At 43.8% G+C, this 21,269-nt stretch overlaps 1 protein-coding gene across 1 annotated transcript in view; it reads left to right on the forward strand.

Annotated features, from left to right (window-relative positions):
• Positions 1 to 21,269, forward strand: part of TENM1 (teneurin transmembrane protein 1) — a 652,843-nt gene that overhangs the window by 304,658 nt on the left and 326,916 nt on the right. The window contains exon 4 of the mRNA XM_048514741.1: positions 9,276 to 9,516. Coding sequence (XP_048370698.1) covers positions 9,276 to 9,516 — 241 coding nt within the window. The remainder of the gene's footprint in view (positions 1 to 9,275; positions 9,517 to 21,269) is intronic.

Raw genomic sequence — 21,269 nt, forward strand, 5'->3', positions numbered from 1 at the left:
GATAATATACACCCCTGTCTGACTCCTCTGTAGGTCCATATTTGGTCAGTAAGGTATCCATGTGTGTTGCAACAAACTCTCAAGGCAGATTGTTCATATAGAAGACGGATTAGGGAGTACAATCTATGTTAGTCTCTTCTAGTTTCTGCCATAGTTTTCCCCTAGAAATTGAGTCAAAGGCAGATTTAAGATCAATAAAGGCAATATATAATGATGTTACCTTGCCAGTTGTATATTTTTCAATTAGATGTTGTAGTGTTAACGTATGTTCATCTGTTGATCTACCTTCCCTAAAACCTGCCTGCTCTAGAGCGATCGTGTCTTCGTCCCTTAGCCATTGTTCAAACTTTTCTGTTAGATGTCTTGCATACAATTTGCTTATGACGTTCAGAAGACTAATGGGTCTATAATTCCGCGGTTCATTGTTACTCCCTTTTTTTTATAGATAGGGACAACAACTGCTGTGTTCCACGACTTTCTGTGCTACTTTTCAGCCTATCTGAAACTTATCCCCCTAGTGCAAATGGATCTGAGGCTGAAAGGGAGCAGCTGGGCTCAATCACTTAATGAGTTCATGGCAGGCTGTTCTGATATGGGTGCACCAGCTGGACATATGAAATGTAACTGTTATGTGCCGCGATTCCATTGCTGCTTTAGGGCAAAGGGTGTTCATTAGTGCAGAAGGACATTCAAGTTGCTTGTTGGCATCGTCTCTTTGTGATCCAGCCATTTCAACCATCTATTGAACTGTTACTAACTCTTTCATCTTGAACAATTTGAGCATTTGAGATGATTCCGTGACATGACAGCACCTTCTAAGGATTTCACGTTCTTCTTTGACCTTCGTCTTTGGATGAGTTCATCCTTAACTGTACGTTCCTGCTAATGACTAGACCTTATCATGTTCACCAAAGTTTTTAAAAAAATGAAAAAAATGTGACTTGGAGTTTCCAAAAGTATGTCTTGACTCTGAATTAATTGCCAATATTCAATTCATTGCTAATCATTACTATTTAACAAATTTTTTAGAACCCATTCAAAAATGAATATTATACGATTACACCATTCATTTTTTAAAGTCTGTTTCTGAAGTACAGCATTTTTTTCTTGTAAATAATAACTATAGATAGCAAGCAACTGGAATTTTTTTAAAAAAACCTTTTACTGTCAAATACTTCCCTGTAAAATATGTGGCATTATCCAGAAGCTGTAATGAAAGACAGATTAATGTAAGACATTCTCATTGCTCAAAATAAGCCTCATGTGATTGGTGTGACACTTTCTCCTGTCTAAACTAATATCTCACTTCCCACACAGAAAATCTGTGCTATGTAACAACCTTTTGTTATTGACACCTTCACCTCGGGCAATTAGAGTGTCTGTGAAGATTCCATGACATCATGGTAACTTAGTTGTCAGCTTCAGCAAGGGTACAGATGACAACCCAATGACAACCAGTTTCTATTCATAAAATGGCATTTGCCACAGCGTGTGTATGATGCTGTATGATCACATACAAATAGGGTGTATTTCCTGTTCCCAAAATGCAAGTAAAAAAACCCCCCAAACCCTAGTACAGCAGGGGGGGAAGAAAAAAATGGGAGGAGGGGTCCCCTTTGACCAAAAAATGTAGCCGTCCGCTGCACCCCATCTTGGACAAGCCCATATTATGCCGACCGCCCAATGAGTCCATTGTTTATGTCATCATCTGATTTTAAGATGGAGGTTGAAGCTGATTGTTGATTGTCAATTGCATTTAACTGAAAATGTTGTTTTAGCGATCATGATTTAATGTGATGGTGTTATTGGTTGTACACCGCCCAGAGCTCTTTGGGGATGGGGTGGTATATTAAATCTGATATATGAATAAATATAAATAAATATAAGTATCGACAACATGATTTGCAATTCATCCCAAGGAGCTGTTGAAAGGAAAACTCACAGGGAAAACCGCAGTGCACATTGTTTTCCCTAGTCAAGATAATTACTAAGGGTAGCTGCATGTATATTTGCCCTTTTCTGAATGCTGTCACCATGAATTGTTTGTCCGCTGTTGTTACTAGAATTGCAGATTTATTTGCTTCTTTTAAGTAGTTTTTATGTGACAGAATTCAGTATTTGTACATGCAATATCTTTCATATGAGACACAGAGAGAAAATGAATAGTGGAAATTTATTTATGCAGAAATAATGTTAGTATGTTCATTTTCCAGTTGAAATTTGACGTGAAGCGTTGGAAACTATCCAGAAAAAGACAGAACTGTGGCTTGGATTTGCGCCATAAATGGAGGGGGGGGGATGAAATGAGCATTTTAAAATTGAAGTAGTCGGGATAAGAAATTCAAAAGCTTCCCATTCACTAGGTATAGTATTGACATTCTAAAAAGATAGCAGGAACATTTTTTGGTAGTTAAAAAGAAGAAGACAACTGGTTTGGGTGGGTTTTCCAGGCTGTGTGGCCGTGGTCTGGTAGATCTTGTTCCTAACGTTTTGCCTGCCTCTGTGGCTGACATCTTCAGAGGTGTATCACAGAGGGAAGTCTGTTACCTTAGAGAAAGTGTCTGTATTAGCTTAACCGTAGCCATTTTGTATGTAGCCTTTAAGTGTAACCATTTGATGTGAACTTTGTAACAGTTTAATATCACTGCCATGGCCCCTCTGTTGTGTGTCCAAGAAATAGTTCTTGAAAATAATTGCCTATCTTTGGCTTCCCACCAGCTTTTCCATCCTGGTACCGAGTAACGGTCAATTAAAGGTCTTGGCCCAGCTGCACAAAGTTTTGCTAACGGTTGGAACTTCAATAAACTTTCAGCCACAACACCTGATAAGAATGAAGATTTACATCACCTACTTTAGTTAATTAGCACCAATTTGTGATTGGTCCACTAAGATCACCTGACATGCAATTCCCCTATATCTGCTTTTCAATATTGTAATGGAGCTACCCTTTTCTCCTTCCTTCTCCCCGCTCTTAACTGCTCTATATACACAATGCTACCTCACGCTGGCTGGAGGCTGTCTTTTGAATTATGAGAACTGTTTGATTTCTCCTTTTGCCTGCTAAGCAATTATGGAAAAGTTTTATATTTTGATTTTAGTAGGTTCCGTGATTTTGTCTCTGTTTGCTCTTATTCAATTAATGGTATGCATAGCATGCCAATTGACTGTAGTTTGTTGAATGAGGCTGAGTTCAATAAACTTTAAGAACTTGTTTTTAAAGAAACTGTCTTTTTCTCTGAGTCGTGTGAAAGTTCAAAATCCAAACCCACGTTTAAGGAGAGTAGGTAACTCATCCTCTACAGCAGGGGTCCCCAAACTTTTTAAACAGGGGGCCAGTTCACTGTCCCTCAGACTGTTGGAGGGCCGGACTAAAAAAAACTATGAACAAATTCCTATGCACAAATGATTGTAAAATGTTTGATTTCACCTTTCCAGCCTTTCTGTCATGCGTCTATTTTTGAGACTAATCAGTGACCAAAGTATGTCAAGTACAGGGTGGGCTCCAAATATTGTTGGGGAGGCTGTGGAATACCTTCCCCTGTAAAAAAAAAAAAAGCAGAACTTTCCCAATGAAACATCTCCATCTAACCCAGGATCAGGTATCTTCCTGGGTTCTTTTCCTCCTAGCAGCCAGCTGCATCGATTGCAGCTAGCCTGGCTGATGCCCAATGGGGAGTGAGGAACCAAGAGAAGCCTGGAGAGGCAACCCATGGAGTAGCTGAGAGGGAAGGGCGGAGCAGGCGTTGCCACATGTAAGGTTTCCAACTCTGGGTCAGAAAATTCATGATTTGGGGGTGCCATCATGTAACTGCAATCAACAGCCGTTGGAGCCGGTTCCTCCTCTCCCTCGAGCCCCCACTGCATTGAATGGAGCCATCACCGCCATGCCTGGTGGGCCGGATAAATGCCTTCAGGGGGCCACATTTGGCCCCCGGGCCGTAGTTTGGGGACCCCTGCTCTACAGTTACACACTGTGTCCAGTGGGAGAAGAAAACCTTAGCAATTCAACCATTTCATCAGGTGCATGAGGAGAGTCCATGGCTTTCAGGTGGAGCCGGTCGGTCATAGGTGATGTGAAAGACCTACACTTGAGACCATGGAGAGCTATTACCAGTCAAGCAGTAATCCGTTGCCAGTGATATTTATTATTGGCGGATGGGGATGGCAGAAGTGCACAGTCTCCACTCAGGTTCCCAGCGACACGACAAGGCAAAATAAAAACTAAAGTTACCTGCCATGCCAAAAGGACCCTATCTAGCCCAATGGACTATGCCTGCCTTTTTTTGCTGGTGTAATTTGACACCAGCAAAAAGGGGCATTCCTGAGCTGGAAAGCCTGAAGAAGCTGACTAAAGTTGCTAAAGATGGGAATGCTTCCATTGGTGTTGTTACAGGCTCCTGCGGTGGAGAAATGCCAATGTTGCAGCTGCGACGGCTCCCAGGTGACACAGAGCTTCAAGGGTCCCAACCACTGGCGTTAAGTGCTCCTTGCTCCGGTGTAAATACCACTTGTGTCACAAGAGCTGGCAATGACACTGGCCCCAGGGTCATTCCATCTCTATATCCCTTTTGCCCCCCCCCCCGATTGCACTGTTAGTGGACGATATTTTTTTGTTTTTTTTAAATTTTTTAATTGTATCATTTTAATATTCCATTTTATATTAATACTTTTCTTCATTCGTTTTCAAACAATACATTTTCCCCTTTCCCCCCCTCCCCCCTGTATTTTCTTCATAGTTTTATCAAACAAACAACAGTAAGTTCCTTCTTTGTAATCTCGTCTCCCATATCTCCTCATTGACTCCTGCTTCTTTCATCCAGTCCACATATATTGGCCATATCTTCACTCTGTTTATCTTGCCACAGTTTATTTTTTGTTATTATATCGAAAATGTCCAGTGTCACTTGTTTCCAGATATATTCCAACCATTTCTGGATTGTCCATTTTTTCTTTTCTTTCCAGCCTAAAGCTATTGTTGCATGTGCTGCTTTGATCATTATTTTATACATATAGCTGTTAGTGGACAATGTTGACCAAGCTGAACCAATACTCTGTTTCAATGTATCACTTTCATCGGTTCATGTTTGTTCAGTAGTTCAGAGAGATCTCGGTCAAGTTCTTAATCTGTGGGAAGGGTTGATTGTTTTAATTATTTATTATGTTGTAACGACTTGTTGTTTACCACCCTGAGCCCCTTGGGGGAGGCGGTGTATAAATAAAAATTTAAAAAGTGTGAATGTGTGCATGCATTATACAGATTTTCATTCATTCATTCATTCATTCATTCATTCATTCATTCATTCATTCATTTATTTATTTATTTATTTATTTATTATTAAACTTATATACTGCCCTCCCCTGGAGGGCTCAGGGCGGTTCACAACAAGCAAACAACAACAGATAAATACATAAACAAACACCGTACATTTAGTACTGGCGCACATTAAAACACAGTGTTCAAATCATAATATAACATTTCAAACAACCGATGGCGTCTAACAGCTAAAACTCCTCTAAGAGGGGTACAGCAGGGCCCCAGCTGTTAGGAAAAAGGGGGGAGGGGGGGCATCAGCGGCTGGCCTCCCCAAAAGCCCGGCGGAATAGCTCAGTGTTACAGGCCCTAAGGAACTCATTGAGAGATGCATTCTCTGGTACACAGGAGATGAATATGACTGTGTTTTAATCCTGTTGGGAACACAAATGAATTCAAAATCAGGCTTACTGTAAGTGTATTCATTGATCAGCCACAGGATACAGAGCAAGTGACCACTTAGTGGTATATCTGTGTAACAGGGAAGGCAGTGTTTGTTCTTCAAGCAGGCCATCTCCTTTGTGCATGGGGGAAAAAGCTACTCCTAATCCTTGCTAAATGCAAGCTCAACAGTTTTAAATATGCTAATAAATTCTAACTGAAGCTCCAGGTGATATTCAAGGATGGCATTTTAAGGTTTTCTCAAAAACCTGGGCAAAAGAAACAGTCCTGTACAGGTTCCTGAATGCTGCTGTTTTTTGTTACTAACTTGCATACATGAATTTATTCGTGTAGAGTTTGACCGGATCGCTGTGGATCAGCAGGAGATGAACATTGCTGGAAGGTGTATATTAATGTGCAGGTGAATTAGTCCATGGTGCCTGTGGTGATAGGGGTTTGTTTCCTGGGGAACTTCCTCCTCCCCCCCCCCCTGTTTGGCAGTCAGTTGTTGCTGGTGGGCAGAGATTTCTTTTTTGGAGGGGGAGAGTTTTTGTTTCAGTAATGCCATTTTAAAATCACATGAACGTGTTTTAAATTCTTCTCTTATTTAGGCAATGTAATAGGTTTTTTTTGGGGGGGGGTGCTCCACAGTGGGTTTTTCTTGCTGCAAAGCACCCCTGAACCACGTGGATCCACCCTTGTGCCTCCCCCCAGAGGTGGGATCCAGCAGGTTCTCATCAGTTTCTGAGAGTGGGTTACTAATTATTTGTGTGTGCCGAGAGGGGGTTACTAATTGGGTCCGCTTTTCCATCTCCACGCCCTCGCCTCCCCGAGAGGCATACTGCCTTTGAACGAGAAGGTCCCATGTAGCAATTGCGACTAATAATGTAACTCCCTGAACTGGGTTAATCCCTTTTAGGTGCTGCAAATCATTGATTCTCAGCCTTTCGTACCTTTTATCTCACCAGTCTCTATCAAAGAACTTGTGTGTTTCACCATTGCTGTGTTCAGATTTGTGATTTGGGGCATTTTCTATTATGTGATGATGATTTAGAAATGACCTGGTGCAAAAAAAAATTGGGGGGTTGTGGTGGGGTGGCTGCCCATGGGGGGGCATCCAACTCCGGTTTTACCCAGGGTTAGGGTTAGGGTTAGCCCTTACCCAGGGCTCAGGTTTGCCTAGGTATGCCTCTGCCCCCTTTGCTAAGGGGGGGCTGGCGAGGGAACCTGTTACTAAAATTTTTGGATCCCACCACTGCCTCCCCCCCCGCATTTCTTGCTTAACCCTTGCAGGAGGAACTGCTGTTGTGTGGGCAGGGAAAGATGGGAAGAGGAATAAGGCCTATGGAAAGCAAAGTGCACACTTTTTTCCTTTCCCTTTCTGTGCAAAGGAGGGGTAAGAGTTGTTCTTTTCCAGGTTTTGAAAGTCACAGGGTTTCTCTCAATTGAGGTGTGGTAAGTTTGGAAGAGGGTAAAATGTGTGCATCCTGGGGAGATCCTGGGAATGAATGCTCACTGCCGAGGAGACCACACATCCATAAATGGCCTGAAGTACATTGTTAAAAACAATACAACGGAAACAGTACAAGCAGAGGTGGGATCCAACCAATTCTCACCACTTCTCTAGAAGTGGTTACTAATTTTTTCTGAGTGCCGAGAAGGGGTTACTAAAGCAACCTCCCTGCCCAATAGAGACTGGAGGCGCGTGTGTGCCGCAGCCCCACTGTTTGAATCCCACCACCATCGGAACCTGTTATTAAAATTTTTGGATCCCACCACTGAGTACAAGGCATCCCACGGACCAGATTTTGTAGCTGAGAAATTGAAACTTAAAAAATATATATTGTCAGAGTATACTGGATTTAGCTTTCATTGATTTAAAAGAGCAGTGAAATAACATGGCTGGATTTGGGGTTCAGGGAGAATAGTGCACCTCCCCTATCAATTGGTAACCATGTGCGATCTAAAAACTTGTCGTGTCTCCGTAAATACGACCTGTTTCAAAGGTGAAGTCTTATATTTATAACTTTAAAATTAACTGTGCATAGGTTAACTTTAATAGGATTGAAACAAACCTATGGTTTCTGGATGCTGCCATGTTAGTAAATAAAAACATTCCTTTGTGAATAAAAACATATTCCTTAGGCCCAGTGGCAGCCTAACCTATTCCAGTTAGTGCAGACCTGGGCATTATACGGCCCGGGGGCCACATCCGGCCCGCCGGATGACCCTGACTGGCCCCCCTGCCGTGCTGGGGAGCGAGGCACCTTTGAAAGCCCCGCAGAAGCCGGTTACCTTGGCTGCCGGCTTCTGCGGGGCTTTCAAAAGCACCTCGCCCCCCTGCCTTTTGGCCTGGCCCTCCACAATATTTTCTGTTTCTTATGCTGCCCCATGGAAAAAATAATTGCCCACCCCTGAGTTAGTGTGATGTTGTTACATACCCGTCTGTTCCTCTGCCGGACAGAGCTGTGTAACCATATAGAAACAACTTGGCAACAGTTTCTCCATACAACACCTTGGGCTTCACCCTTTCATGTTTGACCTTCCATCTCTGAAAGTGTAAACTCCGAAAAGGTGATAAATCTTGAGGAAGCCAAAGCTGTGGAGTCACAGGGGTGGGGAGTTTTCTGTAGAGTATCTCTGAGCCACACATCTGAGTTTCCTTCTCTTGTTTTTGAGGAAAATAAGTCCATTTTGAGCATCTGATTTGTATTCTCCTCAAGACTATAATTATATTTTCTCCACTACTGAGTACATGTACCTTTTAGGGGGCAGCTCTCTCAAATTATATATATATAGGGTTAGGGTTAGGGTTAGGGTTATATCTACGGGTACTAGCACTGCTTATCACGAAAAAAAGGTACCGCATTTTCCAAGACACACTAATCTGTTCAGGAGGGCATTTTTACAAAGGGGAACGAGGAACAAGATGTGCTCACAGTTCTGGCTTATTTCCAAGAACATTATTCACAATCTTGTAACATACTAAAGTTTCATTCCTGATTACCACCTTCCTGCTGTCACAAAAATGCCGCCTTCTTTATTGGTCATTGATTCAATCATGGGGATGTTTGCTAGAACTTTTTAACAATTACCTGAGCACAATATCTGAATTTTTATACCCTGATTTTATGCAATGGATTAGTTATGGCAGTCATTTATATTGAAAGCAAGTTTGATAGAATTGGATGATGGTATCTTGTGGTCCAATTTAAAATGAATGATGTCTCTGTTTGCCGCGTTACCGTTCCTTTTACAGGTATTTTCCTAAATGGGATTTACAGCTGATAAAATCAAGTGGTGCTTGAGTTGCAGTTTGGTGTCATCCTGTGATTTATCTGTGTTTATTCCAAAAGGAAGGAAGGAAGGAAGGGCGAGGGGAAGAGAACCTCATCACACTTTGCATATAGATTCAAATCTGCGCCTAAGTTGCAGTTACATTTCAGAGACCAAGTGATGCGAACTCGGTAGCAAACCAGTGGTTGCCATCCTGTTAAGATAGTCTGCTTTGTTGTTGTTTTTCTCCCATTGCTTAAAAGAATAACTAGACCTATTTCTCCTCCTGATTTCTCTCTGCTCCTAGAAATGCCGGGCAGCCCTCGCAACCAGTTCACATTCAGACCGCTCCCACCACCCCCTCCGCCCCCCCACGCCTGCACCTGCAGCCGGAAGCCGACTTCATCAGCCGACTCTCTCCAGGGAAGATCAATGACAACTCGCAGTCAGCCTAGTCCAGCAGCTCCGCCTCCTCCAAGTAGCACCCAAGACTCTGTGCATCTCCATAACAGCTGGGTTTTGAACAGTAACATACCACTGGAGACCAGGTAGCTACTACCCTATATTTGAACCTATTTGTGACGTATAATTTAGGACAGGGGTCTTCAACCTATGGCCCTCCAGATGTTCATAGACTACAATTCCCATGAGCCCTACCACTTGGCCATGCTGGCAGGGGTTGATGGGAATTGTAGTCCATGAACATCTGGAGGGCCATAGTTTGAAGACCCCTGATTTAGGAGAGCAACACAGCAGAACCTTCAGGAAGAACAGCCTAATAATTGGGAGGGTTTTTTAAAAAGATAATAACGTTAAAAACAGTTTGTTATCCTCTTGCTCATTAATTTAATGGTTTGTGCTTGACTGAGTTCTTGGGTTTGACTGATCTTCTCTCTCAACTGGTAGCTCTTCTCACCTGCCAGGTGGAAGTCCAGAAAGATCCTGGATGGAGACCTTGGGGAGATAATAAAATGCAGCCTATTGGCTTCCAACATTACCTGCTACTCAAGAGTCACAGGGGTGAGGCATATTGAGGAAGAATATTGTAGAGTGGATTATCCGTACTAGGTTATATCAGCAAGCAAAAACATATGTGAGTGCCAACGGCATGAGTCAGAAATAGTCATTACTTATTGAAACTGCTTTGTTTCAAGCACAGTGTTTGTTGTTGTTAATTTCTGGGAAGAGGTTGAGGGAGAAAGCAGTTAAGGGTGTGGCTGGGAAAGGCTAGAATGTCGGACTGAACTATGGCCCTTTCCGCACAAAACGTTTGGAAAAAAACCTCATGAAATGATTCAAGGTCGCCAGTACGTGTTTTTTCCCTTTTTCAAAAGATAGCTGATGAATTAGTTCTTCAGAGCTGCACCGCTTCATGCTGCCATTCTCCACACCGCACATAATCGCTGCCTCAAAGATTATCCCCCCCCCCCCAAATAAACATTTTAAAAACTCACAGAGATGATCAAATAAACAAGCAGGGGGGAACTGAGAGCGAGCTCAGAAAATGGCGCCAAAGAGCAGGCGCATAGCTGCAGTGGGGACATCCGGGGCGGCTTGTCCCGGCGCCACCGTTGCAGTCATGTAGGGAGGCAGGGCCGGGGGTGTGTGTGTGTGTGTGTCAGGGCATTTTGGAGGCAGGCCGTCTTGGGGACAGGGAGGGTGTGTGCGGGCAGTTCATGCCCTGGGAGTAGTTCCCCCTCCCTTCTTCACTGCCAATGAGGAAATTCAGGGACGGCAGAGAGTCATGGAAATGTGTTAAAGAGACCACACCGCCGTGAAGCCGTTTTTTAAAACGTTTCAGCCTAAAGAATCATTTGTAAAGGAGATTCACTGAGGCTGAAAATAAAACGTTTTCAGAACCAAAGAGGAAGAAAACAATGCCGAACTCTGTGGAAGAAGCGTTTTATTTCCTGCTTCAAAAGGTTTTTAAAGGTTTGTGTGGAAAGGGCCACTGACTCTGCGAGCGACCTCTGAGCTACTTTTTAATTCCTCAGGTGTGTCACTTGCTAGCATAACGGATGAGTCAGTGTCCTTTCCGGAGGGCTGTGATGAAGTGGTCATCTTCATTAGTCACCCAGCTGTGCAATTCAACATGGCATGAATGGCTTGACCCTTGGGTTACTCTGACCACCTCAGTGTGCTAAATCACTGTGAATATCACAGGTCTAGGTCCTCCTGCATTTGTATTCCTCATTCACCTAGAATTTTTGCAGGCCAAAACCAGGGGATTGTCATGGCTACAGGGGACAGGGGTTGTGGCTACAGGGTCGTGGCTTTTGGCTACAGTCAGGAAGATCTGAGACGGAAAGAACCTTTCCTGATTTTCACTGCAGGTTCCAGATTTTGTAGGTCCAGGGTGTGCAATATAATATCTTCAACATTGTCAATCTGATTCATTTTCTTGGTAACAGTAGATCGGGATTTTTTTTCAGATCCTACCATGACAAACTTCTCTCTGCATGTTTTGCAACCCTACAACCTTTTCCAAGCTCTTTCCTTATGTGCTGTGTCCCTTTCTGATTAAATATATGATGCTGTCATATGCTAAATCTATCAAGGTGCTAGACTAGTAGATGGACCGCTAGTCAGATTTGGCAGGGCTGCTCTTACACTCTCATTTGTTCTGATGTATGAGACGTGCATTCCCCTTTTCAATTTGCATGCACCTTTTCAATTCGCAAATAATGGAACACCTCCCTCCTTCAGTTTGCATGGAAACTGTTAGATCTCAGTCCTTGAATCAATAAACAAACTCTGGACTGTTGATCAGCAGCATTTATTGGAAAGGTAACGAAACACCCAGCTTGCAAGAAGGTAGTTCTGCCAGACCTGATTTTAGCAACCCCTTTATCCAGAAACAATCCCCCCTCCCATTTTCCCAAACAATGTGAGAAAGAGTTACATCAGAGCCTAAGTGGCCCAAAGGTCAGCAATGGATAGAGATAAAACCACCTGGTCTCTCACCCTCACAGAGCAACGGAAACATCCCACTTCCCATGGGAGCTGAAAGTGTCAGGGACAAGCCTAGTTATCTACCAAGCATGTGAAACCATAAAAGGAAGATCAGGGAAAGAATGTCCCATTACCACAATTACATTGACAGGAATGCATCTCAATCACTCAGATACAATCACAGTCTATATGTTATGTAGCCACGGCATGGAGTTAGGAATGCATCTCAATCCATTAGGTGCCATTCCTGACATAAACTAGGTGAAAATGTGGTTCAAGATTGTCCTCACTGGGTTACATCTTCCTCCCTGTTTGGGAGAAAGGCATCTTGGGAGGAGAACAGGCTCCATACTTAGCGGAGCGGAGCGGTAAGATACCACTCAGTGTGTCTTGTTGGCCTTTATGCTTTTATTGTCAGCTTCCTTAAAAAAAAAAAAAGGCTGATTACCCGCCAGTGCTGGGGCACACTGTGGGACTAGGAGCAGATCAGGGCAAGAAATCTTGTCCCGGCGGACTTCCTCTTGGGCGTGCCGAGAGAGAAGGCTTGCCGGGGCAAAAAAATCTTGTCCCGATGTGTTTCCTCTTTGGGGTGCACCAAGAGAGAAGGTGCATCGGGACAAGATTTCTTGTCCTGATGTTCTTCCTCTTGCCCTGTGCGTGCTTCTCACTTTCCCCAGGGAAAATGAAAGCATTTCTGGTGCGGCTTTTCGACCCAGAGTGGGGCGAGAGCAGGGAACAGGTTGCAGTGGGTAACTGGCCAGTTTGTCTTGTTGGCCCTTAAGCTTTTATTGTGAGCTCCCTTTTTAAAAAAAGCGAAAGAACCCAATATCAGGGTACTGGGCCATGCAAGTTATCCTACCTAATCCATCATCTTCTCGCTGCAAAGTATGACTGTACAGATTCTGCTGAAGTAACATTCTAGTTTGGAACATCTTTATTCAATGGCATTTCCTGTTCATAGATCTAAGTATCACTTTGTTTCTCCATTTCTGTCTAATACATGATTAAAGGGGTAAATCAGTGGCTCAGGTATCAAATGACCCTTTCATCCCCTCAAGTGATATGAAAGGGAACAAAATTCTTACATAATCAAAGAAGACCTATTTGGTGGCAGCTGTGTTACTGGTCTAAATCTTTCTTGTATAATAGCTCTGACATCTACCTAATAAATGTAAGCTGATTTTTTTTTATTTAGAACATTTGTAATCTCAAAGTAGATTTAGAAGCATTAATTTGTGTCCCACTGTAATAACTGGAGATAATTCACAATGCACATGTTGAGTTCTTTTTATCCCACAAAATCTCATTCTAATTCTTAACTGCACTGGTTTGTAACAGGTAGCTTCGGGGGTGGGGGGGGAAATAAATGTAGAACATGACAATTCGTGGTTATATGATCTGCATTGCCAGCACTGCTTATGAGAAATGCAGCAAAAATGAACAATAATGTAATTTCTCAATGTTTCTGAAGCTACATTCAGCATTCAGAATAATGGAATAACAGCTGTGCTGTCCAAATCCCCTTCAGTCATGAGTTTACTGCGTGACCTTGGGTATGTCAATCTCTTATCACCCTAATATATCTGTAATATGAAGATAGTGATGACCTACCTTACAGTGTTGTTGGCATGTGTACTTTGGTCGAATCCCCACTACCGTCTTAGCCAGGTTTCAGAACACAAGCTAACCAGGTTTGAGGAACGACCTCCCCGGTCGAATCCCCACTACGGTCTTAGCCAGGTTTCAGAACACAAACTAACCAGGTTTGAAAGAAGACCTCCCCGGTCAAATCCCCACTACGGTCTTAGCCAGGTTTCAGAACACAAACTAACCAGGTTTGAAAGATAACCTCCCCGGTCGAATCCCCACTACCGTCTTAGCCAGGTTTCAGAACACAAACTAACCAGGTTTGAAAGAAGACCTCCCCGGTCAAATCCCCACTACCATCTTAGCCAGGTTTCAGAACACAAACTAACCAGGTTTGAGGGACGACCTCCCCGGTCGAATCCCCACTACCGTCTTAGCCAGGTTTCAGAACACAAACTAACCAGGTTTGAGGGACGACCTCCCCGGTCGAATCCCCACTACCGCCTTAGCCAGGTTTCAGAACACAAACTAACCAGGTTTGAGGGACGACCTCCCCGGTCGAATCCCCACTACCGTCTTAGCCAGGTTTCAGAACACAAACTAACCAGGTTTGAGGGACGACCTCCCCGGTCGAATCCCCACTACCGTCTTAGCCAGGTTTCAGAACACAAACTAACCAGGTTTGAAAGATAACCTCCCCGGTCGAATCCCCACTACCGTCTTAGCCTGGTTTCAGAACACAAACTAACCAGGTTTGAGGGACGACCTCCCTGGTCAAATCCCCACTACTGTCTTAGCCTGGTTTCAGAACACAAACTAACCAGGTTTGAGGGACGACCTCCCCGGTCAAATCCCCACTACCGTCTTAGCCAGGTTTCAGAACACAAACTAACCAGGTTTGAGGGACGACCTCCCTGGTCGAATCCCCACTACCGTCTTAGCCAGGTTTCAGAACACAAACTAACCAGGTTTGAGGGACGACCTCCCCGGTCGAATCCCCACTACCGTCTTAGCCAGGTTTCAGAACACAAACTAACCAGGTTTGAGGGACGACCTCTCCGGTCGAATCCCCACTACCGTCTTAGCCAGGTTTCAGAACACAAACTAACCAGGTTTGAAAGATAACCTCCCCGGTCGAATCCCCACTACCGTCTTAGCCTGGTTTCAGAACACAAACTAACCAGGTTTGAGGGACGACCTCCCTGGTCAAATCCCCACTACTGTCTTAGCCTGGTTTCAGAACACAAACTAACCAGGTTTGAGGGACGACCTCCCCGGTCAAATCCCCACTACCGTCTTAGCCAGGTTTCAGAACACAAACTAACCAGGTTTGAGGGACGACCTCCCTGGTCAAATCCCCACTACTGTCTTAGCCAGGTTTCAGAACACAAACTAACCAGGTTTGAGGGACGACCTCCCCGGTCGAATCCCCACTACCGTCTTAGCCAGGTTTCAGAACACAAACTAACCATCCCTGTTACTGATTATTAGCATCCCAAGAGGAAGAATATTTACATTGGGAGTTCCCCAAAACAGGAAACATAGGGCAGCAATACCTGCAGCCACTAGTTCTACAAATGACCTGAGGAGAGGAGTAGAATACAACTCTCTGGAGATAGAACAAAGGCAGGGACATTTCTTTGTCATCATCGGTTCCCCGAGTAGGATAAACTTGGATGTTCCCCAAGTACGATACATTTGAATTTTCTAAATGTTGCCAGTAACCCTTGACACTGTTGTCGTGTCAATTTATAAATGTGCCCCTCAGCTCTGAAAGCAACATTTAAAAGTGGCTTGCCATAAAATGAATGACATGTGAATAATGCTTAAAACTATAGCTAAAAGCAACAGCTACAAGCAGCAATACAGTTGCATACTGATGCTCGATTCTTGAAGAAGAAAAGAGTTTTGGATTTATATCACCTCTTTCTCTTCTGTGAGGAGACTCAAAGGGGCTTTCCCTCCCTCCCCACAACAAACATCCTATATGGTGGGTGGTGCTGAGAAAGCTCCAAAGAACTGTGAGTATCCAAAGGTCACCCAGCTGGCATGTGTTAGAGTGCACAAGTTAATCTGGTTCACCAGATGAGCCTCCACAGCTCAAGTGGAAGAGCAGGGAATCAAACCCGGTTCTCCAGATTAGAGTGCATCTGCTCTTAACCACTACACCACGCTGGCTCTTCTCTAGAAGATTGCATGAAGGGATGAACACTAAAGTGTAATCCAGGAGCAGCAGTGGCGTAGTGGTTACGAGCAGGTGTACTCTAATCTGGAGGAACCGGGTTTGATTCCCGCTCTGCCGCTTGAGCTGTGGAGGCTTACCTGGGGCATTCAGATTAGCTTGTGCTCTCAAACACACACCAGCTGGGTGACCTTGGCTGAGTCACAGTACTTTGGAGCTCACTCAGCCCCACCCACCTCACAGGGTGTTTGTTGTTGTGGGGGGGAAGGGAAAGGAGTTTGTAAGCCCCTTTGAGTCTCTCAACAGGCGAGAAAGGGGGGAATATAAATCCAAACTCCTCCTCCTCCTCCTCCTCCTCCTCTTCTTCTTCTGATAAAATAAAAAGTTGGCAGATTGGATTGAATCCATTTGCATGATTTTCACCTTTTGTTTCCCTTGGCTGTTAGTCAAGGCGGTTATACTCTCTGTAGTTAAATTTATGTTTTCCTGCTCTTCAAATTAGGCCCCCCATATGCATCATTTAAACCCAGCAATTGAACTTTAAAAAAAAAGTTTAATAATTTTGGATTTTAAAAAAAATGTGTGACATTTAGCATGTTTTGGCACATAGGCGCTCGAATTTCCGAACAGGAACGGAGATTAAATCTGATCTGACAGTGGGTTTCCTGGCTCTGGATGGGGTTATACGCTGCTTAAAAGATCAGCCCTGGAAACTGGGGTTGCTGCTGGATTCATCAGCATCTGTGAATGAACAGGTGTTATCCAGGAGGGCCGTTTATGAGCTTAGGATGGATTGCCAACTGCAACCATTCCTGGGGGGGAAAAGCTGACCCGGCCACCAACACACTCACTTGATCAAGTCCAGACTGGATTGCAATAAAATCATTCCATGGGGAGCAGCCTTAGAAGATGATCCAAAAAATTCCAACTGGTGCAAAATACAGCACCCAGACTGCTGACAGCCTCTGGAAGGAACTGGATATAAACAGCAAAATGTGAATTGCTGTTAGTACCTGATACACTCACAGTAATAATCTTAGCCATCCTTTGAAAAATAAATGGTAAGGTCTGCCTGTAGTGCAACCCTCACGTTGTTGATAGAGGCTGAGGAAAGGGTGATTTAAGTTTTCAGACACATACATATACATATATACACACACACATATACACACACATATATACACATGTGTGTATATATATATACAAATATATACACACATACACACATACACATATATACACATATATACACATATATGCACACATACATACATACATACATACATACATGCATGCATGCATACATACATACATACATACATACATATACATATATATACACATATATATACACACATACATACATATATACATACACATACATATATATATGCACATATATACACACACATGTATACATATGTATATATATACACACACACATATACACATATATACACATATATACACATATATACACATATACATACATACATACATACATACATACATACATACATACATACATATACATATATATACACATATACACACACACGTATATATACATATATACACACACACACACATATATATATATACACACACACATACACACACACACACACACACACACATATATATATACACACAACATATATACATATACATATATATAAAAATAGAGCCAGGGTTGATGGGAGATGCATTCTCTCTGAAATTCCATTACACAGGGGTGCTAGTCCGTTGTAACAAAACATGGCAAAGGTTCTCCAGGATCTCATTAAAAAAAGAGCAGCTCCCTTCTGAGCCTGCCTTTTAGTGGCACAAATATTATTACTCTGATACATAAATTGATTTTCCCCCTTCCCTCAGGTTAAGGCACTCACACAAACCCCCCAGCGCGTTCCCTCCCTTTCACTGAAATAATTATGGTTCTTCAGGTTTTATAGATACTTTGCTTTAATTGTCCAGTGCTGGTGATTTACAGGACTATATATTGTCATTAGGTTTGACAGCCCTATCTCTCTGCTGCTTATTGTTTTTTATACGGCCCTTAAAGCTCAGACAACTCAATAAAGCATGTTTTCCTCTCCTCTCTCTGCCCTGCCAGTTATTTAAGGGTGTTAAATGCACACTCTGATTATTTGGGGTCGCTTTTCGTGTGTGTGTATGTGTGTGTGTGTTTTTCCTCTGGGGGTCTGTGGCATTGCTTTACATCAGCTAGGCCTGATGTGATCAGCAAGGACCCGTTAACTGGAAGATACTATAATAGCAACCCATAAATCACAATCCAGAGTGCAAGTCGAGGTTCTGAATGCAGCTTTTCCCCTTCGAAGGAATCACGGTCTCGCAGTTGCGCTGGCAAAAGGAGCCGCGTACGTGCATCTTTACCGCGGTTAATAGTGGCAGGCAGCTCTCTAGGCAGTTGGAAGTGACTTGTGGTGCACACATCTCCCTAAAAGCAATGCCCTACTTTCCTTCCAAGGCCTCTTGCTGTTCCCTTTCTCAGCTTGGTGAAAACTCTGCTCTCTCGCCAACCCCTTTCAGTACACGCTCCCGAACGAAACGGGGATGCTAATCTGCATTAATGACCGTGTGAGTCCAGAACGGGAGGGTGATGCTTAATCAATAGAGAGTACAAAGGTGCAATCTTGTGTATATTCAGGCACTACCCTGCTTGAATAATAAATGGAAAACGTCTCATTTTTTAAAGGGCTTTTCTGTACCTCGCTGGTGGGAGGTGTTGCTTGGGTTGCAGAAGATGGGTTGGATAGGAGTGAACATAAGAACATAAGAACTAACCTTCTGGATCAGACCAGAGTCCATCTCGTCCAGCACTCTGCTACTCGCAGTGGCCCACCAGGTGCCTTTGGGAGCTCACCTGCAGGAGGTGAAAGCAATGGCCTTCTGCTGCTGCTGCTGCTCCCGAGCACCTGGTCTGCTAAGGCATTTGTAATCTGAGATCAAGGCAGATCAAGATTGGTAGCCATAGATCGACTTCTCCTCCATAAATCTGTCCAAGCCTTTTTTTAAAAGCTATCCAGGTTAGTGGCCATCACCACCTCCTGTGGCAGCATATTCCAAACACCAGTGGTAAACTCATTTGATATGCAGGCCATTGATGACATAAATGTGACTTGGTCAAGTCAGGGGGGAAGATGACAGCCTTGGTTGGTGAGCTCCCAGCAGGCTTCTAGGCCAGATCAGCACCGGGGGGGGGGGGGGGCTGCCTTAGCTAGTGACCTCACAGCAGACTCACTAGCCAGCTGAAGCAACCCACCCCACCCCATCCCACCCCACCCCCTGGCTCCCAGGCCTGATAAACCCTTTCAAGGAGCTGAATCCTCCCCCCTCGCCCCCCCCCCCCACACAGTCTGCATGCTTGACTCCCTTGGGTTAGAAATGACATAACTATGGCTACCAATCTTGATCCTCTTTGATCTGAGATTGCAAATGCCTTAACAGTCCAGGTGCTCAGGAGTAGCAGCAGCAGAAGGCCATTGCTTTCACATCCTGCATGTGAGCTCCCAAAAGCACCTGGTGGGCCATTGTGAGTAGCAAAGAGCTGGACTAGATGGACTCTGGTCTGATCTAGCTGGCTTGTTCTTCTGTTCTTCTGTTCTTAACTGCTGGGGATGCAACTTTTTTTGTATGTGCAGTTTCTGGGATTTGTGTATGTGTTCCCCACCCCCAATAATTAATTAAAAGGACGCCATGTTAAATATTGTGAGATATTTCCAAATAATCATCACTGGGGGTTTGTGTGTGTGTGTGTGTGTGTGTGTGTGTGCGTGTGTGTGTGTGCGTGTGTGTGTGTGTGTGTGTGTGTGTGTTTCTTCTTGGTGTCTTTAGCTGGGTGTTTTAAGAGCGCAGGCGATTTTTAAATGTCAAGCTCTGTTGATTTTTCTCAGATTTTCTCAGCCGGAGGCACCATCAACTGTTCCCCTTGGCTCCATTCCGACATCACTTTTAACCAGCCTGAAGTTAAATTGTTTCCAAACCCGCCTCTTTGCTGGGTTTGGCTGCTTCCTCCTTCCCCCTCTCCCTTCTTGTGGAGAGGACCCCAGTTAGAAACTGGCTGTAGTTACTTGTGACTTAAAAATGTGCGCCTGTGGGCTACTAGTTAGTCCTTCGATGCATGCACACAAATTGAGATTTAATCTAGTGTTGAATCTCTGTTTATTGAGGGAGAAAACGTAATTCCAGTTAGCCTGCATTCATGTGTCATGGGTAAATGTCCTTCCACAATAGCTTGGTAGTCAGAGACGTTCATGTATTTGTTTTGCTTAGCTTGTACCCCAAGCCTTTAGCCCCAATGAGGTACCCAAAGTAGCATTCATTGCTCTGTTCTCCTCCCTCTTATCATCTCGGTAGTATCCCCTGGGCTATAGCTATCACTCAATCCCTGGTTTTCACCTCCATTTAAGCTGATCCAAAACAACCCATTTTTTATTTACAAGAGGAGTAACTCTCACAGCCTTCGGCTATAACTAGCATGCAAGAACTGGGAACTGAAATCAAGTGTTCCTTCCAATAGGGCCGAACTAAATTACACTGATAATAGGGGAGGAACAGACTTTTCCATTACACTCCCCCCCCCTCTCTCTCTCTCTCTCTCTCTGTGTGTGTGTGTGTGTGTGTGTGTGTGTGTGTGGTAGATTAGCCTGAGACTGGTCCAAGATTACTCACCAAGCTTCCATGTCAGAGTGGGGATTAGAAATATATCTCCCAGATGCTTGTCTGACCCTCTATACTCCACTGGTTCACATGTGGAACAGAGGTAGACAGACCCAGTGGCCGTGAATGTTAGCAGGACCAATAGCAGGCGTGGCAAAGCTCCAGACATCTCTGTGGTCAGCTTGAGCAGTCTTCTCCTTGGCGTAAACCCAGTGCTCAGCCCAGGGCACAGATGCTGACTTCTGTCAATCTGTGCTCATGCCCATGAGGATAATTCCCATCCTAACTGAGCAGCATGAGAACTCCAGCTACCCCAAAATAGATAATCCACAGATAATCCACTCCACACGTGGGGAAAAGTAATCTATATCTATTATGGGCGTATTCCCTTTTACATGAGGTACAAATTGTTACCAGTGACCATGTTCAACAACTGTAAGATTCAAGGACATAATGTGGCAACCCCTGATTTCCCCCTCAGTTTTCACTGTGTTTTCACCGCTAGCCGTTTTCTGTGACTCTCTGCAATTCAGTGTTTCTGTACTAAAAATAATAAATTGAAGGGATTATGTGCTAGACTAAATAAACAGCAGTGTAAATAACATGAAATGCACACGACTCCCGTGGATTTTCTGTAACAGAAAAAAAACCCAGTGAGAATTGGGCTCAGGGTCTTAATAGGAATGGCCCAAGGTAGCCTAACCTTGTCAGATCTTGGAAGCTTTTAAAAAAACATGTAATTTTAATTTTCGCACACATAACACAAACAAACAGAACATGCAAACATCCAAACTACGCCCCCCCTCACAACCATATACATCATATATTGACTTCCAGCCATCTCATCTTTGATTAAAAGTTATCTCTAGTTTCATGCATATGTAATCAATACATTAATCC

Source organism: Sphaerodactylus townsendi, linkage group LG13 (assembly GCF_021028975.2).
Source record: "Sphaerodactylus townsendi isolate TG3544 linkage group LG13, MPM_Stown_v2.3, whole genome shotgun sequence".
Taxonomy (NCBI): domain Eukaryota; kingdom Metazoa; phylum Chordata; class Lepidosauria; order Squamata; family Sphaerodactylidae; genus Sphaerodactylus; species Sphaerodactylus townsendi.